General features: G+C 25.5%; 1 protein-coding gene across 1 annotated transcript; it reads left to right on the top strand.

The window, feature by feature from the left end:
• The first annotated feature begins 1349 nt into the window (after positions 1 to 1349).
• On the top strand, positions 1350 to 26623 carry LOC122860141 (LIM/homeobox protein Lhx3). Its single transcript, XM_044163827.1, is given in 8 exon segments — positions 1350 to 2578; positions 23614 to 23788; positions 24095 to 24294; positions 24378 to 24570; positions 24640 to 24800; positions 25792 to 26010; positions 26089 to 26217; positions 26220 to 26623. Coding segments are annotated over 8 exon segments (1590 nt in total). The 5' UTR covers positions 1350 to 2202; the 3' UTR covers positions 26357 to 26623.

The raw sequence follows: 26623 nt of genomic DNA, 5'->3' as shown, positions 1-26623 counted from the left end.
AATCAATCATCAAATATCATTATTTTATTGTCATTATTCATTCTATCAAAAAATAATAAAACAACTATTGACGTCAATTAATGTCTCGATGACGCACGCAGGTAAATTTCCAAAAAAATCACATTTATTTCATTTGAAAAAAAAAATGTATTATTTATTTAACTCGTTGATTTTTTCTTTATCATCATCAAAAAAAAATTCTCCATTCTTTTAAAAGTTTTTTTTTCGAAATTTGAAAAAATCACCCTCTATGATAATGTTGAGGGCAAACGTCTTGGCGCAGTCGCATATAAAATCATCCCCCTTGTGTGATGGTGGTAGAGATAAAGTTGGGGGTGTCTCTCGCAGTTATTTCTCCCACCCAAAATAACCATAGAACCTCAGTCAAACACAGGGGTTGGTAGAGGAAAATAGTAGTAGGGAGATACTCACAATAAATATATATATATTCAACTTGTTCACTCGTAACAATTTCCATCTCTATTTTAACTCTTACTTTAGCCTTGTCACTTTATGGTATATAAAATTTTAGCTTGGTTTTGCTGGTATACCTCTTCATATCCGGCCATAGTTTTCCGGCATCCGCTAATCAAATCGCACCTCACACGCTTGTCTCTTTATCAAGTGCAAATTTTTTTTTTTTAAATAGAAATAAAATAGAAAAAAAAAACAATAAAAATTAATTTATAAAATAGTGAAATATATATATTTTTTTTAAATAAAAAATAAAATAAATATAAAAATAAGAGTCGAATGGTTTCAATCGTGTATCGACAACGTCCAAGTCACGGAATCCGGACTTGTTTCTTACGTGCCGGCGGTCTTCTTGCGCGGCTAAGAAAAAGAATCCGCAAAAGGAGCGTCTACTAAGTTTTAAAAATCCAGCACTTTTTCCATTCGCGAAAGTCTTTCTATCTTTCTTAATGTTTCATCTTGTTTTTTGATAAAAAAAAAATATATATATATAAAAATCACTGTTATTTGTTTTTGCTAAAGTTTGTGCAAATTTTAGCTGCGAGAAAGCACATAATAAAAAAAAAAAGAGAGACAAAGTGTATATGTGATTAAATGTGTGTATGTGTATATGTGAATAAAAATGAGATTTACATCATGGAACCAATGAAATGGGGGACCCCCTTGGATTACCATCGACACGCGTGTAAAAACACATTGCCACTGATCACAAAACTCGATTGTTGTTTTGGCATCTTTGATCAAGATACCGCGACTAAAATCATTGGAGAATCACACTGGTGATCGTGTAGACTCACAATCAATTTTAAAATTTATAAAAATATATATATTTATATAAAAATTTTTGATAAATAATTTATACACAAATTTCATTAAAATTTTTCATTTTATTTTTCGCGCAAGTGAATTAATTGTGCAGCGACGACAGTGACTTTAGTATTTAAATTTTTAAAAAATATATAAATAAATAAAATATATATATAATATGATATGCTCGTAGCCGAGGTTATGGTCAAGATAAACTGTCTGTCGAACGGAGGCTGGTGATAAGCCGACGGAATCCTCACCACACAATTCAACGTTTATATTTTACATGAGTACGCGATTGACACTGGGCCAGATCGGACGTGTCTCTTCAAAACAGTCGGATTCACCTATTTTAATAATAAAGAAATAAAAAAATCATCATTATATAAGTTTTAAAAAAATTTTTTAAAATGCTTACGTGGATTGAAAAAAATAGATTTGATTCAATGATGAAAAAAAGTAGAAAAAAGGAATTTAAAAAGTGAGAGAAAAACTCTTTATTAAAAATACCATATAAACAAATTTTTTTTTCATTTATTTTTTATTATTTTAATTTTTATCTATATTTAAAATTTATTTATTTGATAACATATGGTATAATTATTATCATTAACGTTTTAAAAAAATATAAATAAATAATTAACAAGTGATTGTGTTGTTGAAAAAAAAAAAAGACAAATAATTAAAAATCAAGTGAAATTTTGTGTTGAAAAAAATAAGATATAATTGTTTATTAAAAAAAAAACAATAATATTAATTAAATAAAAAAACAAAAAATCAAGACTGGAGCTGTATTTGCCATATGCACCATTGCCGGGAGGTCGTGGTATCCTCCCGGCGGTGCAAAATGGAGTAGGTGGTGGTGGAGGTGGTGGTGGTGGTAGTTGTAGACCAGTTTTACTTGGTGGTGTTGATTTATCAATGTCATCATCAATACAACAATCATCAAATGGACAACAAATACATAATTCTCATCATTCTGTTGGTGGTTTACCTTCATTGACATCTGGATCTATTATTATGCCAAGACCACCATTACCATCATCATTACCTCCAACATTATCACAACAACAACAACAACCACCAGCACCGCCACCACCGCCACTACCACTACCATTACCACCACCATCATCATCATCATCTTTATCATTATCATCTGTACCTGCAAATATTTCAATACTTGGCAATAATATACAGCCACCACCATCACATCGTCATGACAACAATGATATGTCTGATGTACCACCAAATTCTGATGTTTTACTTGCACTACTTGCCAGAAATAAAAACCTTGAGGGTAAGTAAAATTATTTTCAATTTTTATCCATATTTCTAATGAATTGTATTTTTTTTTTTTTTTCATTGCTTTACTTTTTTACAGAAAAATTAATATATCTTTATAAAAATAAAAAAAATAAATAAAAAAATGAAATTATTATTATAATTATTTAAATTTATTTTTATTATGTCATTAAATTCGACTTTAGAACTTAAAAATCCAACTGATTTAAAATTTATTTATTTTTTTTTATAAACGTGTTCACGTGCTACAATTTGACCAGTCCTCATTGGAAAATGATAACAAATCGGACGACCATACGTTGAGATTAAATAAATATATATATATTAATACAAGTCTTATCAATAAAAATAAAAAAATAAAATATATATCGACGATTAAAGCTAAATAAAAAATTAAGTAAATAACAAAAAAAAAAATATTAATAATAATATAGTATTTAGTATATATTTTTTTAAAATATACATTATTTTATTAGTATTTATGTGGGTATGTGTGTGAATACATGCAACAGATTGTAAGTCATTTATAATGCATACCTTACAAGTGCAGTAGAAACACCACTCAAATTGAAACAAAAAAATAAATAAAATATAAAAAAAAAAAAAAGCTTATACACTCGTGTGTGATGAAAAATTCAGTAACAAGTGTGTGTTAATATAATAAAATGATAAAAAAAAAAAAAAAAAAGAATATATTTTTTTTGAAGAAATAAAATTATTAAAAATTAATTTTTTCAAAGAAAAATATATTGATTATTTATCTTTTTATTGTCAGCTTTTTAAATGATAAAAAAAATGCGTTTTATATATTTTTGGGTATAATAATGGAAATTAAATTTTTAATAAATAAATAAGAAATATGTCAGACCTTTGTTCCAGTGGCACGTTTAACGACTGACAGACATGTGCGAATGATATTTAATTTTAAAAATCACAGAGACATTCACCTGTCCAATTGTGACTTATTAATTATCGCAATCTCGGTGAGTGGAGCAAGGTCGAAAGGGTCGTTTAATTATGCACTCAATATAGAACGTAAGACATAAAGAAGAGACGAAGCAAATATGAACCACTTAGTTCTACCACCTTTAAATTGACTTGATTAATAATTACAATTCTTCATGATAATGGAATTTATATAAAAAATAATTATTAATAATTTTACATACTAAATTTTATTTATTTTCATTCATATAAATTTTATATATTACATATTACTATCTAGTTATAATTTATTAATATAATATCTATTATTAATCAAGAAAATATTAAAATGAAAATTTATATTTCCAAAAATATATTCATTCATGATTTTTCATCTAATTAAATTATTTTTCACATCCGGGTTTGATAAATTTTAATAGAAAATAATTTTCATTTTTATTTGAAATTAATTGATAAAAATAATACGTATACTGATTTAAATTTTTATTTTTTACTAAGAAATAATTTTGATTTATAAATATATATATTGATTTTAGTCGATATATAAATGAGAGCGTGGAATTTAGTCGCGCGCGCGTTTCATCAATGAAAAAGAAGTAAAAAAAAAATAAACTTGGAGTCCGGTTAAACTGATGGATTTTTATTTTGTCTTTGCTGATGGTCAAAAGTCTGATGGAATGGCGTTGTCGGCATTGACAAAGAAAAAATATACTCTGATCTCGTTGATGGAATGATATCCAAAAAAAAAGAATATATATTTTTACAAAAATTAAAAAAAATTATATACTTTATTTTACATTTATTTGATGAGAATAAATTTACATTTTTTATCCATTTTTTTTTTTATGATCTATATATATTTTTTATAATGATAAATGATAAATTATTGATTTAGAATTTTTAGAATTTTATTTTTACAGTGTTGTTATATTTATATATTATTTTTAAAACGACAATTGTTGAAATAATTTAATATGTTAAAGTGGTGTGTAAAAGGCTGTGGCATTATTCTCATGTTTCTGCTTTTGCTTGGTTTAATCATGTAATGTGTTCTCGAGGGCACGGCAAAGCCTGCAATCAATACGATATATTGCTTCTAGCACGATATACACATTATGGGGATGCGTTCAAGATCCAATAGTCAAATCCACAATAAAAAAAAAAATCATACAAATAAGCAGAAAAAATTATTCAAATAAATAACATACAAATGATAAATATACATTAAAAAAATCTACACAACTTATTTTAAAATATTACATAACAATAAAAAAAAAAACAAAAAAAAATATACTTTGCTGATTTGAACATAAGAGACTAAATTCATCAATGATAATATTTAAAAAAATAAATAATAAAAACGTATTGGGTCATTGAAAAAATTGTCGAAAACAAGAAACTTTTGATGACCTTATTTTTTATATTGATTTTTTTTTTATTTGTTAAACATTTATTGTAATTATTTTTTTTAATTTTTTGTTATCAAGTCAGCTTCAATGTCACTGTCATAAATGATCAATAATTGTGATTAAAAGTCATATGCTAAAATTTCTTTGTTTATTAAAAAAAAAAGTATACAGCACATTGATGAAAAAATAGAAAAAATTTTGAATTAAATTTTGATTTGTTATTCACTTGGGTAATAATATAAATTTATATGAAAATTTTTTAGAACCACGAGTTGGTTGGCAACGATATGTACTGGTTATATGTGGATTTGGATCCAGGGGTTGGTTGAGTATTGAGGGTTGCTCATAGTTATATACAAGGGTGAAAATAAAATGGCGGATTTGATAACGCCCAAGATAAATATTTTTTAGATATAAATAATTATTTTAATTGAAAAAAATTTATATTATTTATTTCTTTCTTTTTATTTTTATTTCATAACGATATTATTTTACTTTTTTTGGAGAAGACGCATTTGATATATGACAAATGCGATTTAGATAAATTTTATTGAAATAAATTGGCAAAAATATTAATTATAGTAAAATGGTTTTATTACTTAAATAATTGTTCAACTGTTTTTTAATTGACATGATTAAAATTGGATTAAATATCTCATCGGGGTGGATATTTTTTTTCATTCCAATATTTTTTTTTGTCAAACATTTTTTAGTTAACCATAACTAGCATCCCTTAAAGTCAATATATAATTCGATTAATATTTTTAGAAAAATAGACTTCAAAATAATATCAAATTACATAATATTATTTCAATTTTTTTTTTTATAAAATTTTCATTCAAGCATGCAAAGAATTTTTAAGGGCACTTGGACTTTGATCGATGTAATATTTTTTATTTTTTTATTGTTTTTTATCATATATCCGTGAGAATTTGACCGATATAAAAAAAAATCAAAACTTGTCAATTTATTTTATTTATTTTCTCACTGATTTTAAGATTGCCATGTAATTCGTTGGAAAAAAAATTTAAAAAACAAACATTATCAATTGTTTAAAAAAAAAAAACATCAAAGAATACACATTAATAAAATGTCAAGTAGTCAACTTTGATAAGATAAAATAAAAACGTAAAGATTATTTAAAAAAAATTTTTTTTTCGTTATAGGTGATTATTAAACATGTGTAATTATAATAATTATAATTTATTTGGAATAATAATAACTATTTTATATTAATATATCATAGATACATCGAGTGCAATAAAATCTTGTTGATAATTATATTAACGATTGTGTTGGCAATTGCAGTTCAAGGTGACAGTCTAACAGTTGACAGACGAGATAAATATAATATTTAAAAAAAAAAAGAAATTTTTAATTTCTTTTATTTATATTATTTAGTTGTTATTAAAAACCCTGTATAACGCACAGACATAAACTTCGACATTTTATGATGAAAGTCCAACAACATTGGACAATTGTCCTTGACGTTTCTCATCACACAAAACCACTATCAATTATTATTATAAAAAACAAAAACATATTTTATTTATAATGATTATTTAAATTTTTATTATATTACATACTAAAATCTTTTTAATATTTTTAATAATAATTTCATCCTTGCATTACTTTTTTTTCCAAAATTAAATTAAAACTTGATATAAAAATATAAAATTTACTTATCGAAATTGCTCATCAAAAACATGAAATACATCATGTAAAATTTTTAATTTTTTTTCTGTATACTAATCCAAATATATCCTGTTTCATTTAAGACAAAAAAAAAAAATTTATCCCAGTAATCTAAAACTGGTAAATCCAAATAATCTATTGATAAATTTTCTACATAAATATAGATCGAAAAAAGCAAAAAAAAAAAAAATTACATAGATGCGTGGGAACTGGCCCAAGGGTAGTATTTAACCCAAAAAAAAAAAAAAAAAAAAATTGAGCAAAAACCAAAAATGATACATTAAAAATATATATGTATGTACAGATGAGGGTTAAAAGAGGGGCGTGTTGTGTTCCACAGTGTATATTGAAAGCCAGTACTTCACTTTGACGTTGCCACGTGACCTCTACTCATGTTGTTTGCGTAACATAATCATATATAACACGTAATCAGTTTACATATACAATATAACTATTATGCTTAAATATATATATAGATATTATGTATCGAACAAAACACATGTGGTTAAAATATTTTATATGTGTGGTTTGCCTGAAGCAATTGAATATACATTGTTGTTATAAACTCATGTTTTCCGTCGGATTAAATACTTTTTGATGGGAACTAAACGCTATATATACATCAAATACTAATTCAATAATATCAACAAATTATTTATCAACAAATTAAAACACCAAAAATAATTTTAAAAAAATTTTTTTATGATTTTCTTATAATTTTATTATTTTCATATGATTTTTTTATTTTTTTATTATTTTATTGTTTTGTTTTAGAACAGAAATCCAACACACTGAATCAATCGGAAATTCAAGATAAATGTGAGTTTATAATTTTGATTTTTTTTTTTGTTGAAATTTAAATTTTAAAATATATATTTTTATGCAAAGAATAAATTTATTAACTTGGATTTAAGTTTAATTATTCATGCGAGAATATTTATATCAGTTTAATGTGCCACTTGTAGAGTCAAAAAAAATAAATATAAAAAAAAAAATTGAGATATATAAAATAAATAAAAGGATCAAGTTTGGACCCATATGGACAGTTGTGAGATTCACCTATGGTTGTCCATTGAAAAGCTTGATATTTATATCTGTGTGCCAGTTGGTCACGTACCTCTTGAGTTAAATATACAATGATACATTGTATATGACACCCGATTAGTACCTAGTATCACTGTATATTTAACAAAAGCTAGATGTTTATTGTACATGATATACATTTTATCACTCTTACATATTATATTCTTATAAAATACATAAAAAAAAAAGTGATATTCTAATTGTCATTTGAAAATGTTTATTTCAAGGATCATCAGACAATTTTTTTTATCCCAGTAATACTCAAATGAAAGAATTGAATTTTTCATTTATTTTCAAAACACTTGTCATAAAAAAAATCAATATCAAAGATTAATAATAATTTCTAAAACAACAATTACTATTTATCTAAAAAATCATACAGATATATTATTTATGCCTAGACAAAAAAAAATCCACACCCATTTGATCTCTTTTAAAAAACCATTAAAGATTTTTTTTTCATTTTGCAATAAGAAGATTGCAAAGAGGCGTTTTATCATGCATTGAAAATAGTTGTTACAATACATCAAACTCGTTGAGAATTATTTTTTTTATTTTTCAATCGGGGGGGTTGCACATGGCAAAGACTTTTCATGGCACCAGTTGTCCTGGGCACACTTTAGCCACGTGCCATAACACGTGAACATTGATGAGTGGATTGTTCATTCCAGCGGCGGTTCACCTACTACATTTTACATGCTCACATGGTGTTCTCTTTATAAATGATAATAATAAATTAAGGGCGTGTTTCACTCAGGAATATTATCCACACATTTGTCGACTTTTCACTGCCTTGATGGATTGGATTCATGAAAAATTCGATAGACAAGTAGAAAACCAATGTCATCATCAACATCATCATCATTGTCATATAGATATTCTTTTTTAAATTCAAAATTTTTTTCAAGTCAACATTTGATTCATCATCAACTTGATTATTTATTATTTTCATTTTATACAAGTCAAACACAAAAAATGATAATCAATTTTAATAAAAAAATCAATAAAACAGTCAAATATCCACAATTCCATTATCATAATTGATATTTTACTGGTTTTTTTTTTTTTGTCTATTTATTTTTCATGTCAGTCAATCATCTTGATTATTTTTCTTTACAATAATATCAATTTAATTTATTTTTTTATTTAAACAAAATAAATTTTTTAATTTGAATTATTGATAGTAATAATTTTTCTATTTATATACGCATTTATTTATCATGTTTTTGTTATAAATATATATTTTTTTTTCTATTGAAAATAATTTTAAAGAACCTTGATACGGTCACTGGGTACATTTATTCATGTTTATTGTCTGTTTGACCTCATTGTTGTTCAACACAACTGGCCACTCCTGTCTAGTTTTAGAATTTTCATATAAATATATAAAAATAGGTTAAATAACATTTGAAATTTATGGCTAACATGAACAATGTTATTGTCATTATATTTTGCGACCCAGTTCTCATCTCTCAATAAAAACAAATCATCCATAAAAAAAAAAGAAAAAAAATTCTATCAATGTCCAAACTGTGTTTTTACTAATGCCTAAAAAAAATTTATAAATTTTATTTACATATTTTTTCGTTTGTTATGATGAAGGGTGTTATAAACGCCCATAATTTTATTATTTTATTTTTAATTCTTGTGAATGAATTGTTGAGTAAAAGAGCTAAATTAAATGCCAGAAAATTCGTAACATCCGGATGGACACGGGCCGACACGTGACCACTATGAACCACCAAAAAATTTTAAACATTGTTTTGCCCACAATTGTTAAGATTATTCAAATCTGATACTTTTATTCATGCAAATAAAAATAGAATATGCAAAAAATTAAAAGAATCAATCATTTAAAATTACAGTTGAATTTTAAATTTTTTTACAATCAACTGTATAGTTTACTCAGGTGATGGCTGGACAAATGATTTATATATAAATAATAATAAATTAAAATTTATGAAACAAGAAGAAGGGTAAAATATAAATTTTGATTTATCATGAATTTCAGACAATGGATAACATTACTGGGACTTCTCGATATATAAACTTGATCCTATTCATGTTAATATTCGCGTAGTCTTTATCCCGAATAATAATCGGATACTATAGTCATAGATTTTTTTTTTTATATTTTTTTTTTTTATCAATATCCAGAGCCTATATCAACGAAAAAATTTATCAGGCTTCTGCATATTGTAGACGCAGTATAATCGAGGGATGATTACAGTCTCTCCCGTTACAATAGAAATATCGAAAAAAAAAAAAAAAGATGAAATTCAATAATAACTCTCTTTTTTATTAAAAAAAAAAAAAAAATAAGTTGATCGCAATTTGACTAGTTTAAATCATGATTATTTTTAAGATCATTCATGATTGTTTTTTAATTTTTTTTTTTAATATTAAAGGCGTTTGATAGTAACAAACTTTAAAGTAGAAAAAAATTAGTAAAAAGTATTTCTATAAAATTGAAAATGATTGATAATAATAGAAAAATATAATAAGGTGTTAAATGTTTTTTTTTCAAGTAATGTATATAAATTTTTTTTTTTGATAAAAGTCAAGTAGAGAAATCTGTAGAATAGAAAAACATATCGTATCCTAATAGCCCTCATTGGCACCCTTTATCTATTTCATTTTTTTTTTCAATTTTTTTTTTTTTTTCTCTGTTCGATACAACATTGAATTTGGTGAGCATCTATCCACGTTATGAATCTCCCTTGTTGTTTTCATTACAATTTGAACCCCTCTGGTTTATACCCCACTGGTGGCCAGATGGTGAACGTGACGAGTGTACGTACACGAGCACGACTGGTGGTTGCCAAGAGGGTATACATTATATGATCATACATGTCAATGTTTGACTTGGCTCATACTCATATATATACCACGTAATATAACGTGGTTAACGAATCAGTTTATTCAGTGGTATTTCAATTTAAACAAACGTAGATTTAATTTAAAATGTCACTAAAATTTTACTCTTTTTTTTTAATTTTAATTTTAAAAAACAATTTATGAAAAAAGTAAGAAATTTTTTTACAAAATATAAATATTTATGGGATAAATTTATGAAAAAAAAAATGAAATATTTTATTTTTTATTATCTTTTTTTAGTTAAAGTATTTTCACCCTATTTTTAAATTCAATTTGCAAATGTCCCTGAAGACCACAATAGCCAATATTTATCAAAACAAATATATATCCTCGAGTGTTTAAATTTCTAGTTAAATAATAAGATCAAACACAGACTATATATATGATAAAATAAATAAAAAATATTATTTAAAAAATAAAAAAAAATGCTTGAGGATATTTTACTTGAAACAAACAAACAAAAAAAAATATTATTTATATAAAAATGAATAAAATAATTCATATCGTTATATTTCCCAGAGGATTGAGTGACTTTCCAAGACATCAAAGTCACGAATAAACAAGTTTAAAATAATAAATAAAAAAATAAATAAAAATAAAAGCAATATGATAATGAAAAATAAAAGCCTATATATCCAAAAGTTAATGGTAATAATCAGAGGGTAGAAAAAAATAAAAAAATAAATAAATTTAGTAAATCCAAATTTATAATTCTATCAATTTTCAAAAGTCACCCCATTAATTATCATTATTATATTGTATAGATTTTGTATATTTCATTGTTTGTATTATTATGATGAGTGTATGAAATAAATGAAATAATTGTATTAAATTAAATGGGCCTTATGGCATTAAACAGTAGGCTCATATTGACAACTGCAACACGTTAAAAACAGCTGACTATATATATATGAAACACTAAAATTTGGAAATATATATATAAATATAAAAATAGAGGGTAGGTGGTAAAAGCAATATCCCGGAACAGACAACGTGTGTTCAATGTTACACGGAAGCCATAATGTAGATCAGACATTAAAATGATTCACCCTGAAAATGTTAAAAACGATGAGTGGACAACAGATGGATCATCATCAAGATTATTACCTTACTAAATTATTTAAATAACAAATAAAAAAAACTACTAAATTTATTTTCATTTATCAAAAAATAACTGTACAAAAAAATTGATTGATTTTATAGAAAAAAACTTTCGAAAAATCGAAACGTTCGGCAGAGAATCGAAACGTTCGGCAGAAAATCGAAACGTTCGGCAGAAAATCGAAACGTTCGGCAGAAAATCGAAACGTTCGACGAAAAATCGAAACGAAAAAAAAAAGCTCCAGTGTTATAGTAAAATAGAAAATCAACGTTGGCTGTTTTAATGACCTGTCATGAAATAGAAAAAAAAAAAAATCATGAAATAATTGACTGTGACAAGTGTCACAGAATTCTCACTTTCATCTTTTATTATTATTTTTTTTGTATTATGGGTTTTTCTATTTATCCAGATAAAAGAAAGGGATAAATGTACATTAATGTTTGTATGGATTTTATATACACCCACATGACAATGACTCCCTTAGTTTCACGTAATCGGTATATACGCATTTGTTGATTAGAATGTTGTGAAGGCCAGTGGGTTTTTGAGGGTAGTAATAAAAAAAAAAAAAAATTAATTTCTTCTTTTTTTTTCGTTATAACTGGAGCATTGAAGGGAAGACTTTTATATGACTTTTGTATGTGTTTTGCATGAACAAAAACAGAAGGTAAAATAATGGAAAAAATATTGACAATAGACCAGAAATATTTATTTTCAATTGTTCAACTTTTTTATTATTTTAATTTATAAAATAATTTTTTTCTTTTTTGCTGTAAATTATTACTACACTTGTCTAGTTTATTTTTTGTTTTAAAATTTATTATTATTATCAAAAAATAATATTAAAAAAATTAATAATTTATGCTGGGGATTTTTTTGTTTGACGCATCAATTGCGTGACTGATTTGTTTATATGATAAGTGAATACGTCAAGACAGACACACACACATATGGTGTTTTTTTTTATTATTTATTTTGTAGAGAGGCACTCAGGTGTTATTATTATAATACTGGGTAATTTATGATTTATTAGATGATCAAATATCAAGCTGTTTGATAAAAATTGTCATGGTTTTTGTTGAAAAAATAAAAAAGAACATTCATCAGTCGTCACGCATCATTGAAAATATAATAAATAAATTATTATTAAAATTAAAAAAGTAGAAATTTAATAAACAAATACTGATAATAGATATAAAATTTTTTTTTTTATTAGTTGTTTTATTAACCACCAACTATGTGATGATAATTTTTTTGATTAAATTTTAAATTTTACTATTTTTTTTTATACTTAAAAAAGTAGATGAAAAGATATTAAGCAACCATGATAGAGCTTGATTAACTTTAATGATACATTCAACAAAGTATATGATAGTAAATGTATATACCCTTTTGCTTGATTATGCAAACTTTATGGCTCTTATAATTGAACCATCTCAAAGTACTCCAACAACTTTTATAAATTCATTCAACCAAGCCCTATATTTTCCTCAAACGATTTTAAAATTCATACTCAAAACTTTCACCCCAATTAATATACACGCTAGTAAAATAAAATAATAATAATAAAAAAAAAATCATACAAGACAAATATACATCCCTCAATTTACCTATTTATTATTATTATTATTTTTCATGTTTCTCTTTTATATGTCTATAATAATACGCAAACTCTCACGTCCTGGATTATGATTGCCGTCATCGAAAATCCCCGGGGATATCATTAGCGATTTACCTATATATATGCGTGACTCAAACACACCATAAACACACACACACACATGAACAAGCACTATGCCTGATTACCCAAAACATGCTCAGTATATTATATATAAAATTTACAAAAAATAAAAAAAAAACAAACAATAATTTTTTATTATTAAAAAATTAATTTTCATTACATTTTTTAATTAAAAAAAATGTGTAATTAATTTTTGAAAATATTTATTCAACCAAAATGAGAATAATAAATTGTAAAAAAAAATTATTATTTACTTGTGTAATTAAAATGAATAGAGTGATGAAAATAATTGGAGAAAAAAAAAATAATTATTTGTCAACAAGAATAAATAGAGATAGATATGTATTTTTTTTTTTTTAAATTTCCACGAATATCATTGATAAAGATCCCTTGACAAATATATTGATATCACTTTGCGATATAATTTTTTTTTTTTTTTATTATTTCTGGAGTATAAATAGCCACGTTTCTGATGTTCGTGGGATTGTTCCTTACCCTTCGTCTCTCCTTTGGGATATTTTTATCGGGGGACCAATCCGGATTTTATCCTTCAGCATCCCTCGGGTATGTGGGTGGTTTCACCGTTAATTACCAAAGACTTATCAATGCCTGATATCACTCCATCTTTTTTTTTTTTTTTATATACTTTAACAATTATCTTTGTAACAATTTTTTTTTTTCATTTTTGCTGAATTTCTTTGATGGAAATAATTATTCAAGCCAAGTTAAATATATATTTTAATAAAGCTTTTTTTATTTAACATTTTGGACGATACAAAAGTCTATTGAGAATTAAAAATAAACTAACAAATAATAATTGAATTGAATGAAAATGACACGTGACATCCATCAATGTTCTGATCAACTTGACCATCATATTTCTCTCTCTGATACAACGTTGACACGCGGCTTAAAAATTATTTATTTTTTTCCATTGATTATTATTTTATTTATTTATTGTTATATATTTTTATACTGCCTTTATATTTTATACTGGATACATTGACATATGAGAGTGTTAACATGACAGAATAAGATCGACAAGTGTTGTAATTCAATGAAACAAGTTTTATGGATAACAAAAAATATGAACGTGAGATTTTTGAATATTTGAGGATTACCATCATGGCGATTTTATTTGTACATAATAATATTATATTTATATTTAAAATAAACAATATTATTTATATTTATTTATATATTTAACTAAAATTTATAATAAAAAATTATTATTTGTTTTTTTTTTATGATAAATTTGTTTTTTTTTTATTTTTAATTGTTGATTTTATTATTTTTTTGTCATTTGGTATTTAAATATTTATGATTTATAAATGTCGAGATCGTAAAGCATGAGCTTTTCTTGTCTTTTCTCATTTCTGATGAAAAAAAAAATTTTAAAAACTTTATAGCAAAAAGATAAACAACATAAAACAACGAGACTTTTTTTGTTATTTTCTTTGGCATTCAAGCTTCTTGCATCCCCTGGTATATGTATTCCACAAAACACCAAGTACATATGTATGTATATATTTTTTATATAGGTGTACACGTGGCATACATACTCACCTAGTATATATATACATAGAATAAATGCCATGGTCGTGTCTCACTGATTTCCCCAGAGATTTTACGCTCACTCGAAACACCACAGTGTATTCCCTGAGACACTAGAACCTTTCTTTTTTTTTTCCAGTATATTTTCAATTGTACACCCTTTAAATACACATACATGCATTTTGATCCTAAATATTAGTATCTGATTTTATCAAAATCAATATAATTATATTTATTCATTCATAAAAACATCAAATTATTATTAATTTTTTTTTTTACAATTTTAATAATTTAAAATCACAAAAATATCTTTAAACAAATAAAAAAATATATATAAATATTTACTGCATTTAAAAATTAACAAATAATTTAATTTTTTTTATTATAAAATTTATAAACTTTATACAAATTAAATCTAAAAATCAAATAATAAAAATTTTACCCTAACAATAATTATAATATTATTTCAATCTGATTGATCCAAACTAAAGTATTCATCTCACGTATTATTTAAAATAAAATAAAGAGAATGAAAATATTGAATTAAAATTTAAAAGAAAAAAAAAAAAAACAAATATATCTAGAGTTAAATTTGCTGAGAGTATTATGTATGTGACAATCGTGAGAATAAACGTTGATACTAAAAGTATTTGAGTTGGTGTCCCCAAGGGGGTAATCATGGCGCCAAGTGCACAGTCTACATACGTCATAGATACAGTACTAAAACCACTGTAAATATAGTACAACAATATGTATGTATATAAACTTGCATGGTTGGTTTCATATAGACAGCATATACATATTGTACTGCGACTACTGAGTGAATATATATCAGAGCAATGGTGAAGACGACTTTTTGCAAATTTACTCACACACAGACACAATTTATGGCCCATGGGCCTGACAATATGCTTTGAGACTACATCGTATATATATACTAAAGTTGATTCTCTGTAACATATAGTTATATAACCCCAACTTCAATGTTTGCAACAACATTTCCCATAAATCCCTCGCGGCCAACTGCCCTTAGGTCTATTCTTTTTATTTTTTTTTTTTTATAAACTCCCAATGGGACCTGTCGCTAGTGATATAATGTGAGAATTTTTGTATCTACAATTTGAAAATAATATTTCAATTTTTTAGCTTTTACAAGTGTTTAGTTGTATTTTATTTTATATTAAAAATATTTAAAAGTTTGAAAGAAAAACACAAAAGAGATTTCAAGACTTCTCAAAATCAAGTATCAATTTCTTGAAAAAAAAAATACAGGGTAATTTAATTCTGACACCTGCAATAACAGGACCTCCTGATGATCGTTGTAAAAATAAAAAGAAATTTATTAAAGTTCAAATAAAAAAAATATCAAGGGGTTAAGAGATGGCTTCACATTTTTACTTGTTCTTTGAGCAAAAGGTCTTCTTTCTAGTCTACTTGAGGTTTCCTTCCGACAGATGTTCCCCACTGTTATTATATATTTATTTTTTTTCTATCAGATAATAATTATCTACAATAAAATAAAATAATGATGAATCATTGTTTTGTATATTTCATTTTTTTACAATCAATCTATACAGCTGAATATATGTTTATCCATTTTTTTTTCATCCTTCAAAACTTGTTGTAAAATATGAAAAATAAAATAAATTTAATTCATCAATTTGTTAACCCTGATTTCCGGTGTGACCTTTAATGTCAACCGGAAATAATTCGGTGAATCAAGTAGCGTGACGGATTCCCTACGATGATTTTATCAACCCCATAAAAAAATATGTATACTTAAAAAAATCACAGATAAATAATAATTTTATTTTTCATTAAAAAACTATAAATAATATCTAAATAAAAAAAAACATAATTAAATTAATTATTTTTAATTATTTAAAATTTATAAAATAATAATATTTATAGTTTATGTAAACAGGGTAGTTTAATGTAAATCTATATTGTCATACAAACGAGCATATAACAAGAAGCCACTTTGTGATAAGGTTGTATAATAGATTAAAGCCCATCTTGAAATTTCAAACTAAACATTGAATTGCATATATTGTCACCCTTCACAATACCAGTTCATTTCACCCCAATAAACATATATATAAAATCCAAGTGTATCTCGCTTAAGTTCACTTGACCCTAGTTGTCTCTATTTTACTATATAGCCATAGTTATATCTTTTGCAACATTTGTCCCCATCAACTTTATCCTATATTTTTTTTTTTTCATTTTTATTTTCATCCCTCTCACACGATATACACATTGAAATTCATTCTTGTAAATGATCCTATATGCAGGGTGTGGTGTCAAGACTCTACGCAATTTACTTAATGTACTTGCTAAATGTTTTTCTTGTCTCCCTTTATTGTATAACTATCTCTCCCTCTCTCTGGGTGACTTACGTGTATAGAAAAAAAAAATAGAAAACGTGACTGGTTTTTAAATATATTTATAATATTTTATTTATTTTCATTGTTTACTTGGCATTGTTTAAACTGAGCTTTTTTTTTTTTTTTTTTAATGTTTAAAGCTCGTTTCGTTGTCTAAATTTAAATATATATTCTTTGTTTTTTTTAAATTGATTTTAGTTTTGTTGTGCAAAATTATACTCTATAAATTGTTTTTTTTATTATTTGAAATTTTTTTAATACGTTTGTAATGAATTTAAAATAGGGTGAAGATAAAAAATAAATTAAAGATTTGCTTTTTATGATGATAACACACATTTAGTGCACGTGCGATAGAAGCAATGGACTAATGGACCATCTAATGTTATACGTATGCGTGAATTTAGTTCTTCAGCAAGTATTTGCGACATGTTATGGGCGGGACAGTAATACATTATGCAATAAAATAAGACCTGTTTCTCTTGTGTCAACGGGTGGTAAATGTCCATTTGTCTTTCTACTAAAAAATATTATTTTTTTCTCATCTATATTTCTAATGAATTTTTTATAATTCATACTTCAATTATTTATTACATTTTACATAAAAATTGTTGAACATTTCTCAGCTTAAATTATATATAATTAATTTTAACAATAAAATTGAAATTATTTTTTTTAAGTGTTTAATTTTTAGATAAAGCAAAATATCAAATTCTAAATTCCAATATATATTTTTTTTTAAATACCATAAACAATTAATAATTTTCATGTATTTATTATTTAATTTATTTCATATGATAAATTAAATATTTTATTATCAATGTATCATGATTTTAATCAGTGAAAAAAAAATAAAAACTAACAAAATTGGGTAAAAGCCATGAAATAAAAGTCACTTTTTGATCCGACTGGTTATTTTCTAGGATTAAATATATATCCAGTGCTCGAGGACAAAGACTCAAACTTCCACCCCAGCAAAAAAAATAGTGAAAACAGACAGCAGGGAGGTTTTTATCGGGGTCTTTTTAGTATATATCTATCTATCTCACTTTTTTTTCTATTCCCTTTTTTTTTTTGCTGCTGCCATTTGAGCTACAAAAAAGGAAAAAAAAAATAGAAATATAAAAAAAAAAGAGGGAAAAAAGCACCGGACCAATTTTTGTATATATGCATTTTGGCTATGCACATATTAACCATAGTCCCTCGGACACATTGTACGTATTTTATACTTATTTGCACAATATTTTTCCACTTGATTTTTCGTGGCCAGTTGGGAGACATAACTTGTGTGTATATAATTTTGTTTTTTTTTTTTTATATATAACCTTTTTTTCTTCTACGTTTTTGTCAATGTTTTATTGAATGGAAAATAGCGGGATTAATCAAATTGCATGATGATCCTATGATTTATTACATGATCAATATAAAAATAAATTATTTATTAATATATTTTCAGAATAAATAAAATCCTAGAAGAATAGGATGAATAGTATTTTATAAATAATAATAATTAAACAAAATAATAAATAATTTATTTAGCAATAAAAATAAGATCAAAGTTTTGATAAAAATTTATAAATATAATTTAAATTCTGGATTAAATTGTTGATGATTAAACAAAGAAAAAAAAAAAAGAAAATTTTTATAAAAGGTGTGAGTAGTAGATATGTATGTATGTCAGACAAGCCAGGTCGTCGCGACATAACTAGTGCGCATGGAACCTGTCATCGTGCAGCTTTGCAAGCTCACTGGGGTATTCACGGGATTTAACATTGTCTCGAAGGGAGAAAAACAACCAAGGGGGTATAGAATTTTTAGTAGAGGGTTATATATTTTCAAGCTCAAAAGGCGAATGTTCAATTGGGAGGGTGGGCAGGGGGGATTTATCGTTGCATGACGGCACACACCCACGCAAACCCCCTTTTTATATTTTTCATTTTTTCATCTTTTCTTTATTTAATTTTTTTGAGACACTAAAAGTATATATAAAAACATCTGGCTATTTTTTTTTAAATAATATAAAATGACAAAATTTTTAAAATGTATTTTTAATTTTTGTTTAATTGTGTTTTAATAGTTTTTTTTTGCGCATCTTTCAGGGGGATGATAATAAATGAATAAATAAATAGGGTGTATTGGTGACTTTAACAGGTTTAAATGTTCAATACAATTTTAATCGAATCAATATTTCATTTTTTTAATATAATAAATATATTATTTTCAATTGAAAAAAATTATAAATGATTTAAAGTTTACGCATATTAAGTCTCTGGGTCGATTTGACATTCATATGATTTTGTATTTTTAAATTTATTATTTTATTTCTTTGGAGTTAACGCCAAATGTCGGCCCCCAAGGGTTCAGACATTTACCCATCAAAACCCAAATTTAACCGAACTTTTAATGTTATATTTTTTTTTTCAATTTGCTTGGGTTAAATCGCGGATTTTTGGGGTTTATTTTTATACCTAAGGTTATTGCATTTATTTTATTTTTTTTGATGCAATAGATATTCATATGCATAGATTACTTTTTGGTGAATCTATATTTCCTGACCATATGCGTAAATGGGCTCTAAATTTTTGGATGTATTCAACAAAATATAGGGTGGTTTATATTTGTGGATAATTTATTATTCGCCTGGGTATATATTTCACTTTTTGACTCTCGATGTTACGCCCAAAAGTTCAAATAAAATTAAAATAAAAATATGAATTTTACAATTTTTTTATTTACATCAATGATTTTTTTTAAAACTTTAAATTTAATTTTACTATAGATAAAAAATATAAAGAATAAAAAAATATATAAAATATATAAAAGCCATAATTTGTCAAGTTGCGATGAGCCTTTTTTTTTAGAGGGTAATGCAAAGAAAAAATCAACCCCAAAGTCTTCTTGCGAACATTGAAAGACTCCCTTCTTTGCTGGAGAAAAAAAAAAAATTCTCCAAGGTCTAATAGATTGTATGTTATATACATACATGTGAGCAACCCCTGTGGCTATTTTTTTTTTTTCTCTTATTTTTTTTTATATTTTATTCTTTTTCATTTTTTATGATTGTGACGAGTCCTGGAGGCGTGTCGGCACTTTCAACCTGCCACCCTCTTTTCTCAATATCCCAGTAGACTTCAACCATTTTCACTAGGTCTTGTTGTAACCCCTTGGTGATAAAAAAAATAACCCCCTTCTTCCCAGCATCATCATCCAGTTTAAAAAAAAAAAAAGAATCTTCGCCATTCTCACGCCAAATATAATTTTAGAATATAACAAAAATTTTTGTCTTAAATAAATTCTAAAATACATAAAATGCATAAAATAATTGTTTAAATTATTTAACAATGTTATACTAGATTGACCCTTTAATTAATAACAAATACAATTAATTAATTAATTTTTTTTTTTAAATTTATCTATAATTTAATTGATAACATAATAGAGGTTGTTGTTTTTTTTTTTTCCATAGAATATTTTTTACTTTACGTGGTTTACCATGCATTTGATTATAATAATAAAAATATGTTAGAAAAAAAAATTTAGCAATGATGCGTACAATTTTTATGGCTTTTACTAGCCTATACCTTTAATAATATGCAAAATGATGAGCCATCTGTCACATAAGAGAAACGTGTCATACCCCCTGGAAAGTTGTCAGGTGGAAAATCGTGATCCTTCATGGTGCATTAGACGATTCACCAACAATTATATATATACTTATATGCCAAGAAATATACCTCGATAAAAATACGTTTGCCTTTTTTATTGTAACCCTCTTTTTCATATTCACAAAAATAAAAATAATTGAAATCATGCAGATGTGGTAATTTTATGGTTCGATAAAGTCATATATATGAATTTATTTATTATTTTTTTCTCCAACTGTTGTGTGATTTTTTTCTATTTTTATCTGAACAACAAAGATGTGTTAAAACAAATATAATTCAATTTTTATAATAGCTCTATATTTGGATTATTTTTTTAAATAAATTTTTTATAAAACATTTATCTTGGTTTTATTTTTTTTCTTTTTAAATAAAGAGATATAATTTATTTTTTTCCCTTTTTTTGTATGTCAAAATGAAGTGTAGATGGTCACGAACAAGCTTGTCATATTTTAAATGTAAAAAATTCGAAATTTTCTTGGTATAAAATAAAAGATTCTGAGACATGCACAAGAGACATGAATAAGTGGGTTGATAAAAGGAAATAAAAATGATAAATAATAAAAGGGGGTTAAAAAATAGTTTAAATGGTGAAAATAAAAGTCAAGAAAAAAACACAAGTCAGTGTGATATTCCTAATGAAAAAGAAACGAAACAGATGATATCTAAAATGAAGATAAAAAAATATAAAATAAACAAAGTGAAAATATAAAAATATCTCTCTGACATACCCAGCTATATTATTTTAAAAAATAAAAAAATTCAAGACTGATATTCTAAGATTATAATATGGCCTTTTCAACCCCCTTCTTAATATTTCTTTATTTCCAAACATCTTAATTTTGCTCAATTTTTTTCTTCTCCAACTTTACCTTTTTTTCATATTCATTTTCACCCTCCAACCTTTTCTCAATTTTTTTCCTCAACAATTCATTTTATATCTTCATTTTTCATTTCTCAAATATCATCTCTTCATAAAAAAAAAGCTCAAATTAATAATAAAAGTAAAGTCAAAAAATTTATATTCAAAATTCAAATAGAAAAAAAAAATTGCTGATTGTATATTTTTTTTTATCAAATATTATTTATATATTTTTCGAAAGAAATGAGGGATGATAATGATAAAAAAAAAAAAGAGGGAGATGATAGAGGGTGATGTTTGCGCATATGAAGATTCACCGCACGCCATACTGGGGGCGGCTGTAACCCCGACCAATCACACCACCCTTGCGGGGGCGGCAGGGGTTGCGACCACACCCAGCCACCCTTAAACCAAGAATTCAACATTTACCACCACCACCCTTGGTCACATATATTCCCCTTTATATTTTGCAATATAAAAATAGAGTGGGAGATTATATATTACATACACAAAAAATAAAATAATAACAATAAAAAAAAAGGGGAATACACACGTGCGCATGAGGGCACATACCATCTCAATAAACTGACAGTCGTACGCGTGTTTTCATACTGTTAACAACAATTTTTTATTATTTTATTTATATTTTATATTTTAATTTCCTTCAAGGATATTATCTATAAATATTGTGTAATAATATTATATCACTTTATTTATTTATTTTATTTTTTTTTTTTTCATTTTAAAATATTGAATTAAGGAAATTTACTTATCGTAATTGTGCCAAGTGATATGTGATTGCATGACCCAAATTGATATTATCAAAGTCAATATAAAAAAAAAAATTATGGCTAAATTGTAAAGTTTTTTAAAAAAAATAACAAACATTATTATTATGATTTTATAAAAAAATTGTTTTGAGGAAAAAAAGTTGTTATAATAATAATGATAAGACAGTGATGGATTAATAAAAAAAAAATGTTTAAATTTATAAATAAGAAATTTGTCTAGAAGTATTATTCTCTTGAGATAAATTTGTTTTTTTTTTTTTGATAAAAATCACGATTGATCAATGTGGGCCAGTAAAAAACCCCTGTCGATTGTTGAATCGATCAAGAAATATCAAAACTTTTTGATTAGATAAGTTGAATATATATGTGTGTATGATGATGCCCGTGGCCGAGTTACTTACGTAAGATAAATCACAATCGTTATGCCGAAAATACACAACATAAAAAAAAAAAAAATATTAGAAATATATATCTCAACGGCAATTGATAACGACAATTGATACAATTGATATAACAAATGTGTGATTATTTCTTCTTTGGCATATTATTTTACAACATTTTTTAAAACTATTAATAAAAATTTAATTATGATTGGAATTGATATGATTGGTTGTGATATGTTGACACATGATTCTGGAATTTATCGTGGACATGGTGAAGTTTTAACACCACCACAAAGTAGTCCAGAATCACATCATAGTCATTTAAATTTAACAAGAGGTATACATTCTTTTGATTCATCTGGATCTGATATTATACTACCAAAAAATATACCAGATATTTTACTCTGTAAGTTCAAACAAATGGAATCAAATAAATCAATTTTTCATTGATAAATTTGTATATTTATATATGTAAAAATGATTAAATTGAATCTCCTTATTTAAATTTAAATAATAATGTAAATATTTTTAATTTTTTGCAGCATCAATTCCAAAATGTGGTGGATGTCAAGAGGCAATATTAGATAGATATGTGCTGAGGGTACTTGAAAGGTGTTGGCATGCAAGATGTCTAACATGTCGTGATTGTGGTGCACGTTTAACTGACAAATGTTTTGCTCGAAATGGTCATGTTTTTTGCAAGGATGATTTTTTCAAGTAAGCATCAATATTTGGTATATATTAATAACTATTAAAATTCAAAAATAAAATTTTAAAAAATATATATAATTCATGTTGATAAAAAAATATAATAAAAGTATATTTTATTTTGATATTTATTTCAAATTCAAAAATTAACGTCATTGTTATTATTTACTTTGATGAAATTGCAGTTGATAATTTGTTTTTTAATTTGCTTAAATTATCAATTAATGAATTAATTTATTTTTTTTAATTTTATTTTTAAATCCAACTTAAATTTGTGAATGTAATGTCAATTATTGTGTGTTGTTGGTGTGGCAGACGTTTTGGAACAAAATGTGCTGGCTGTGGCCAAGGATTGGCCCCATCACAGGTCGTTAGAAGAGCCCAAGAATTAGTATATCATCTAACATGTTTTTCATGTGCATTATGCTCACGACAACTTGATACTGGTGATGAATTTTATCTAATGGAAGATCGTAAACTTGTTTGTAAACCAGATTATGAAGCAAAAGCTAAAGGTAAATAAATAATTAATAAACTATTTAAAAAAGTAATTTTTATATTTTTGCATGTTTAATAATAATATTTTTATTAATTATAGAAATGGCAGATGGTGGTAGTATTGATGGTGATCAACCAAATAAAAGACCACGTACAACAATAACAGCAAAACAATTAGAAACATTAAAACTTGCATATAATAATAGTCCAAAACCAGCAAGACATGTTAGAGAACAATTATCACAAGATACTGGTCTAGACATGCGTGTTGTCCAAGTTTGGTTTCAAAACAGGTAAAATATTGATTTATATTTTATATCCAATATCTATTACCAATATTTAATATATTTATATTTTTTTAGGAGAGCAAAGGAGAAGAGACTGAAAAAAGATGCAGGAAGAACAAGATGGTCACAATATTTCCGCAATATGAAAGGTTCTGGTGGACATTCACCAAGACATGATAAACTTCTAGACAAAGATGAGCTCAAGGTTGACCTTGATTCCTCCTTTGGCCATCATGGTAAGCAAAAAAAAATAAACAAATTATCAATTAATTCATTACAAACAATAATCAAAGAATTTAAGAAAAAAAAATATCTATTTTGTTCTAAAAAATAATAATAATAAACTTGGATTAAAATTATCTAAAGAAAAAGAGTAAAAAAAATATAAAATCAGACAAAACAATAGAGCTTTTTTGGTTCAGACAGTGAGAGGAAAAATAAAAGTATAAGAATAGGGAGAATTTTAGTCTCTTCAAATATTCAGGAGATTGCTCGGCTAACTGCCAGCAAGTAGACCAGGGTAGTCCGAGATTTTACGAAGATTGGAGTAACAAAAAACAACGATCAAGTGTATATACTATCATGAAACCCATAAGGCTTCTTTTTTTTTTTTTATTATTGCCATCATGTACCCTTATCAACAAGAATAATTGAAAATTTTCCATTTATGTTTTAAAATCTTTTTTTCATTTCAATCTTATTTTAATTTAATCATAATACAGTTTTTTTTTTTTAGTATTTAATAAAACATGGTAGATCACTTTTAACCTTTTTCAATATTTATAACTCTGGTATAACATGAAAATTTAACAATTTCGTTAAAGAAAAAATAAAACAAAGTAAAAAAATATCGAAATATATTTTTACTATAAATTCTATATTATTAGAATTTATTTTATTAGAAAGTTTGTCAAATTATTTAAAGCAATTGGATGATGACTCTATGATAAAGGGTGTAAAAGCATAAAATTTATTATTACTGTTATTATTATCGATGATGCACTCACCCTGTTTGCTATCTCGATGTTAAATCTTGAAAGCGTTCGAGTTAATGCCCCTTTGCATTAATACTCATATAAATATATAGTTTTTTTATATTATTTTTATCGTATGAAAATCAAATAATAGACTAATGTAAATGGGCAAGGCTCGTTAAATAAATTACATTAAATTTAAATAATGAATTTATATAAATTTTGTAATAATTGTTTAATTTTAAATTTACAGATTTGAGTAATGATAGTTATGGAACAGTTGTTAATATGGGCTTAGAAGGTGATGGTTCAAGTCCTGGTGGTGGTGGTATTGGCAATGGTATTGGTGGACCACCAAGAAGTTACCTTGGTGCATCAACACCCCCTTATTTATCAACGTCCAGATCACCGTCCTTACCACCACAATTTCCATATCCATCAGACAATGGACTTTCTGTCTACACTACACTTGGTAAATTTTATTATACAATTATTATTTTAACAATTAAACATTATAGAAATAATAAGCAATTTTATAATTTAATAATAGGTGGACCCGGTGGCATGGTACCAGGACCAGCATCAGACCTAAGCAATGAATCAAGTGGCGGTGGTGGAGGTGGAGGTGGTGGTGGCGGTTATCCTGATTTTCCACCATCACCTGATTCTTGGCTTGGTGAACCACCTCAACATCCTCATCATCATCCACACTATTCAACATAACCCATCCGAAAAATTTATCAAACAACGAGTATCGTCTAGAAAAAAAAATACTTATATTTAACGAAACAACGCCACAATCATCAAGAAATTATTAATTATTTCTCTAGATGGTTATCGACCGTCCCTAGACAACAAAAATAAAAAAGATAAACAAGAGAAAAATAAGTTAAATCGTTATCTTGTTGAGCTATATTACGTAAAAATAATAAGCATTAATCACATTGATATTATAATTAATATAAATATATAAATAGTATATATATTTATGTACAAGTTCCTCGATTTTATGTTACAGTTATTGTGATTTTAAAAATTATTATATGTAAAAAACAAAAATAAGGAACAACAGTTAGTCTTGATAA

Source organism: Aphidius gifuensis, linkage group LG1 (assembly GCF_014905175.1).
Source record: "Aphidius gifuensis isolate YNYX2018 linkage group LG1, ASM1490517v1, whole genome shotgun sequence".
NCBI classification, from domain to species: Eukaryota; Metazoa; Arthropoda; class Insecta; order Hymenoptera; family Braconidae; genus Aphidius; species Aphidius gifuensis.
The sequence above is the reverse complement of the archived record's forward strand: the minus strand, read 5'-3'. Positions and strand labels throughout refer to the sequence as shown.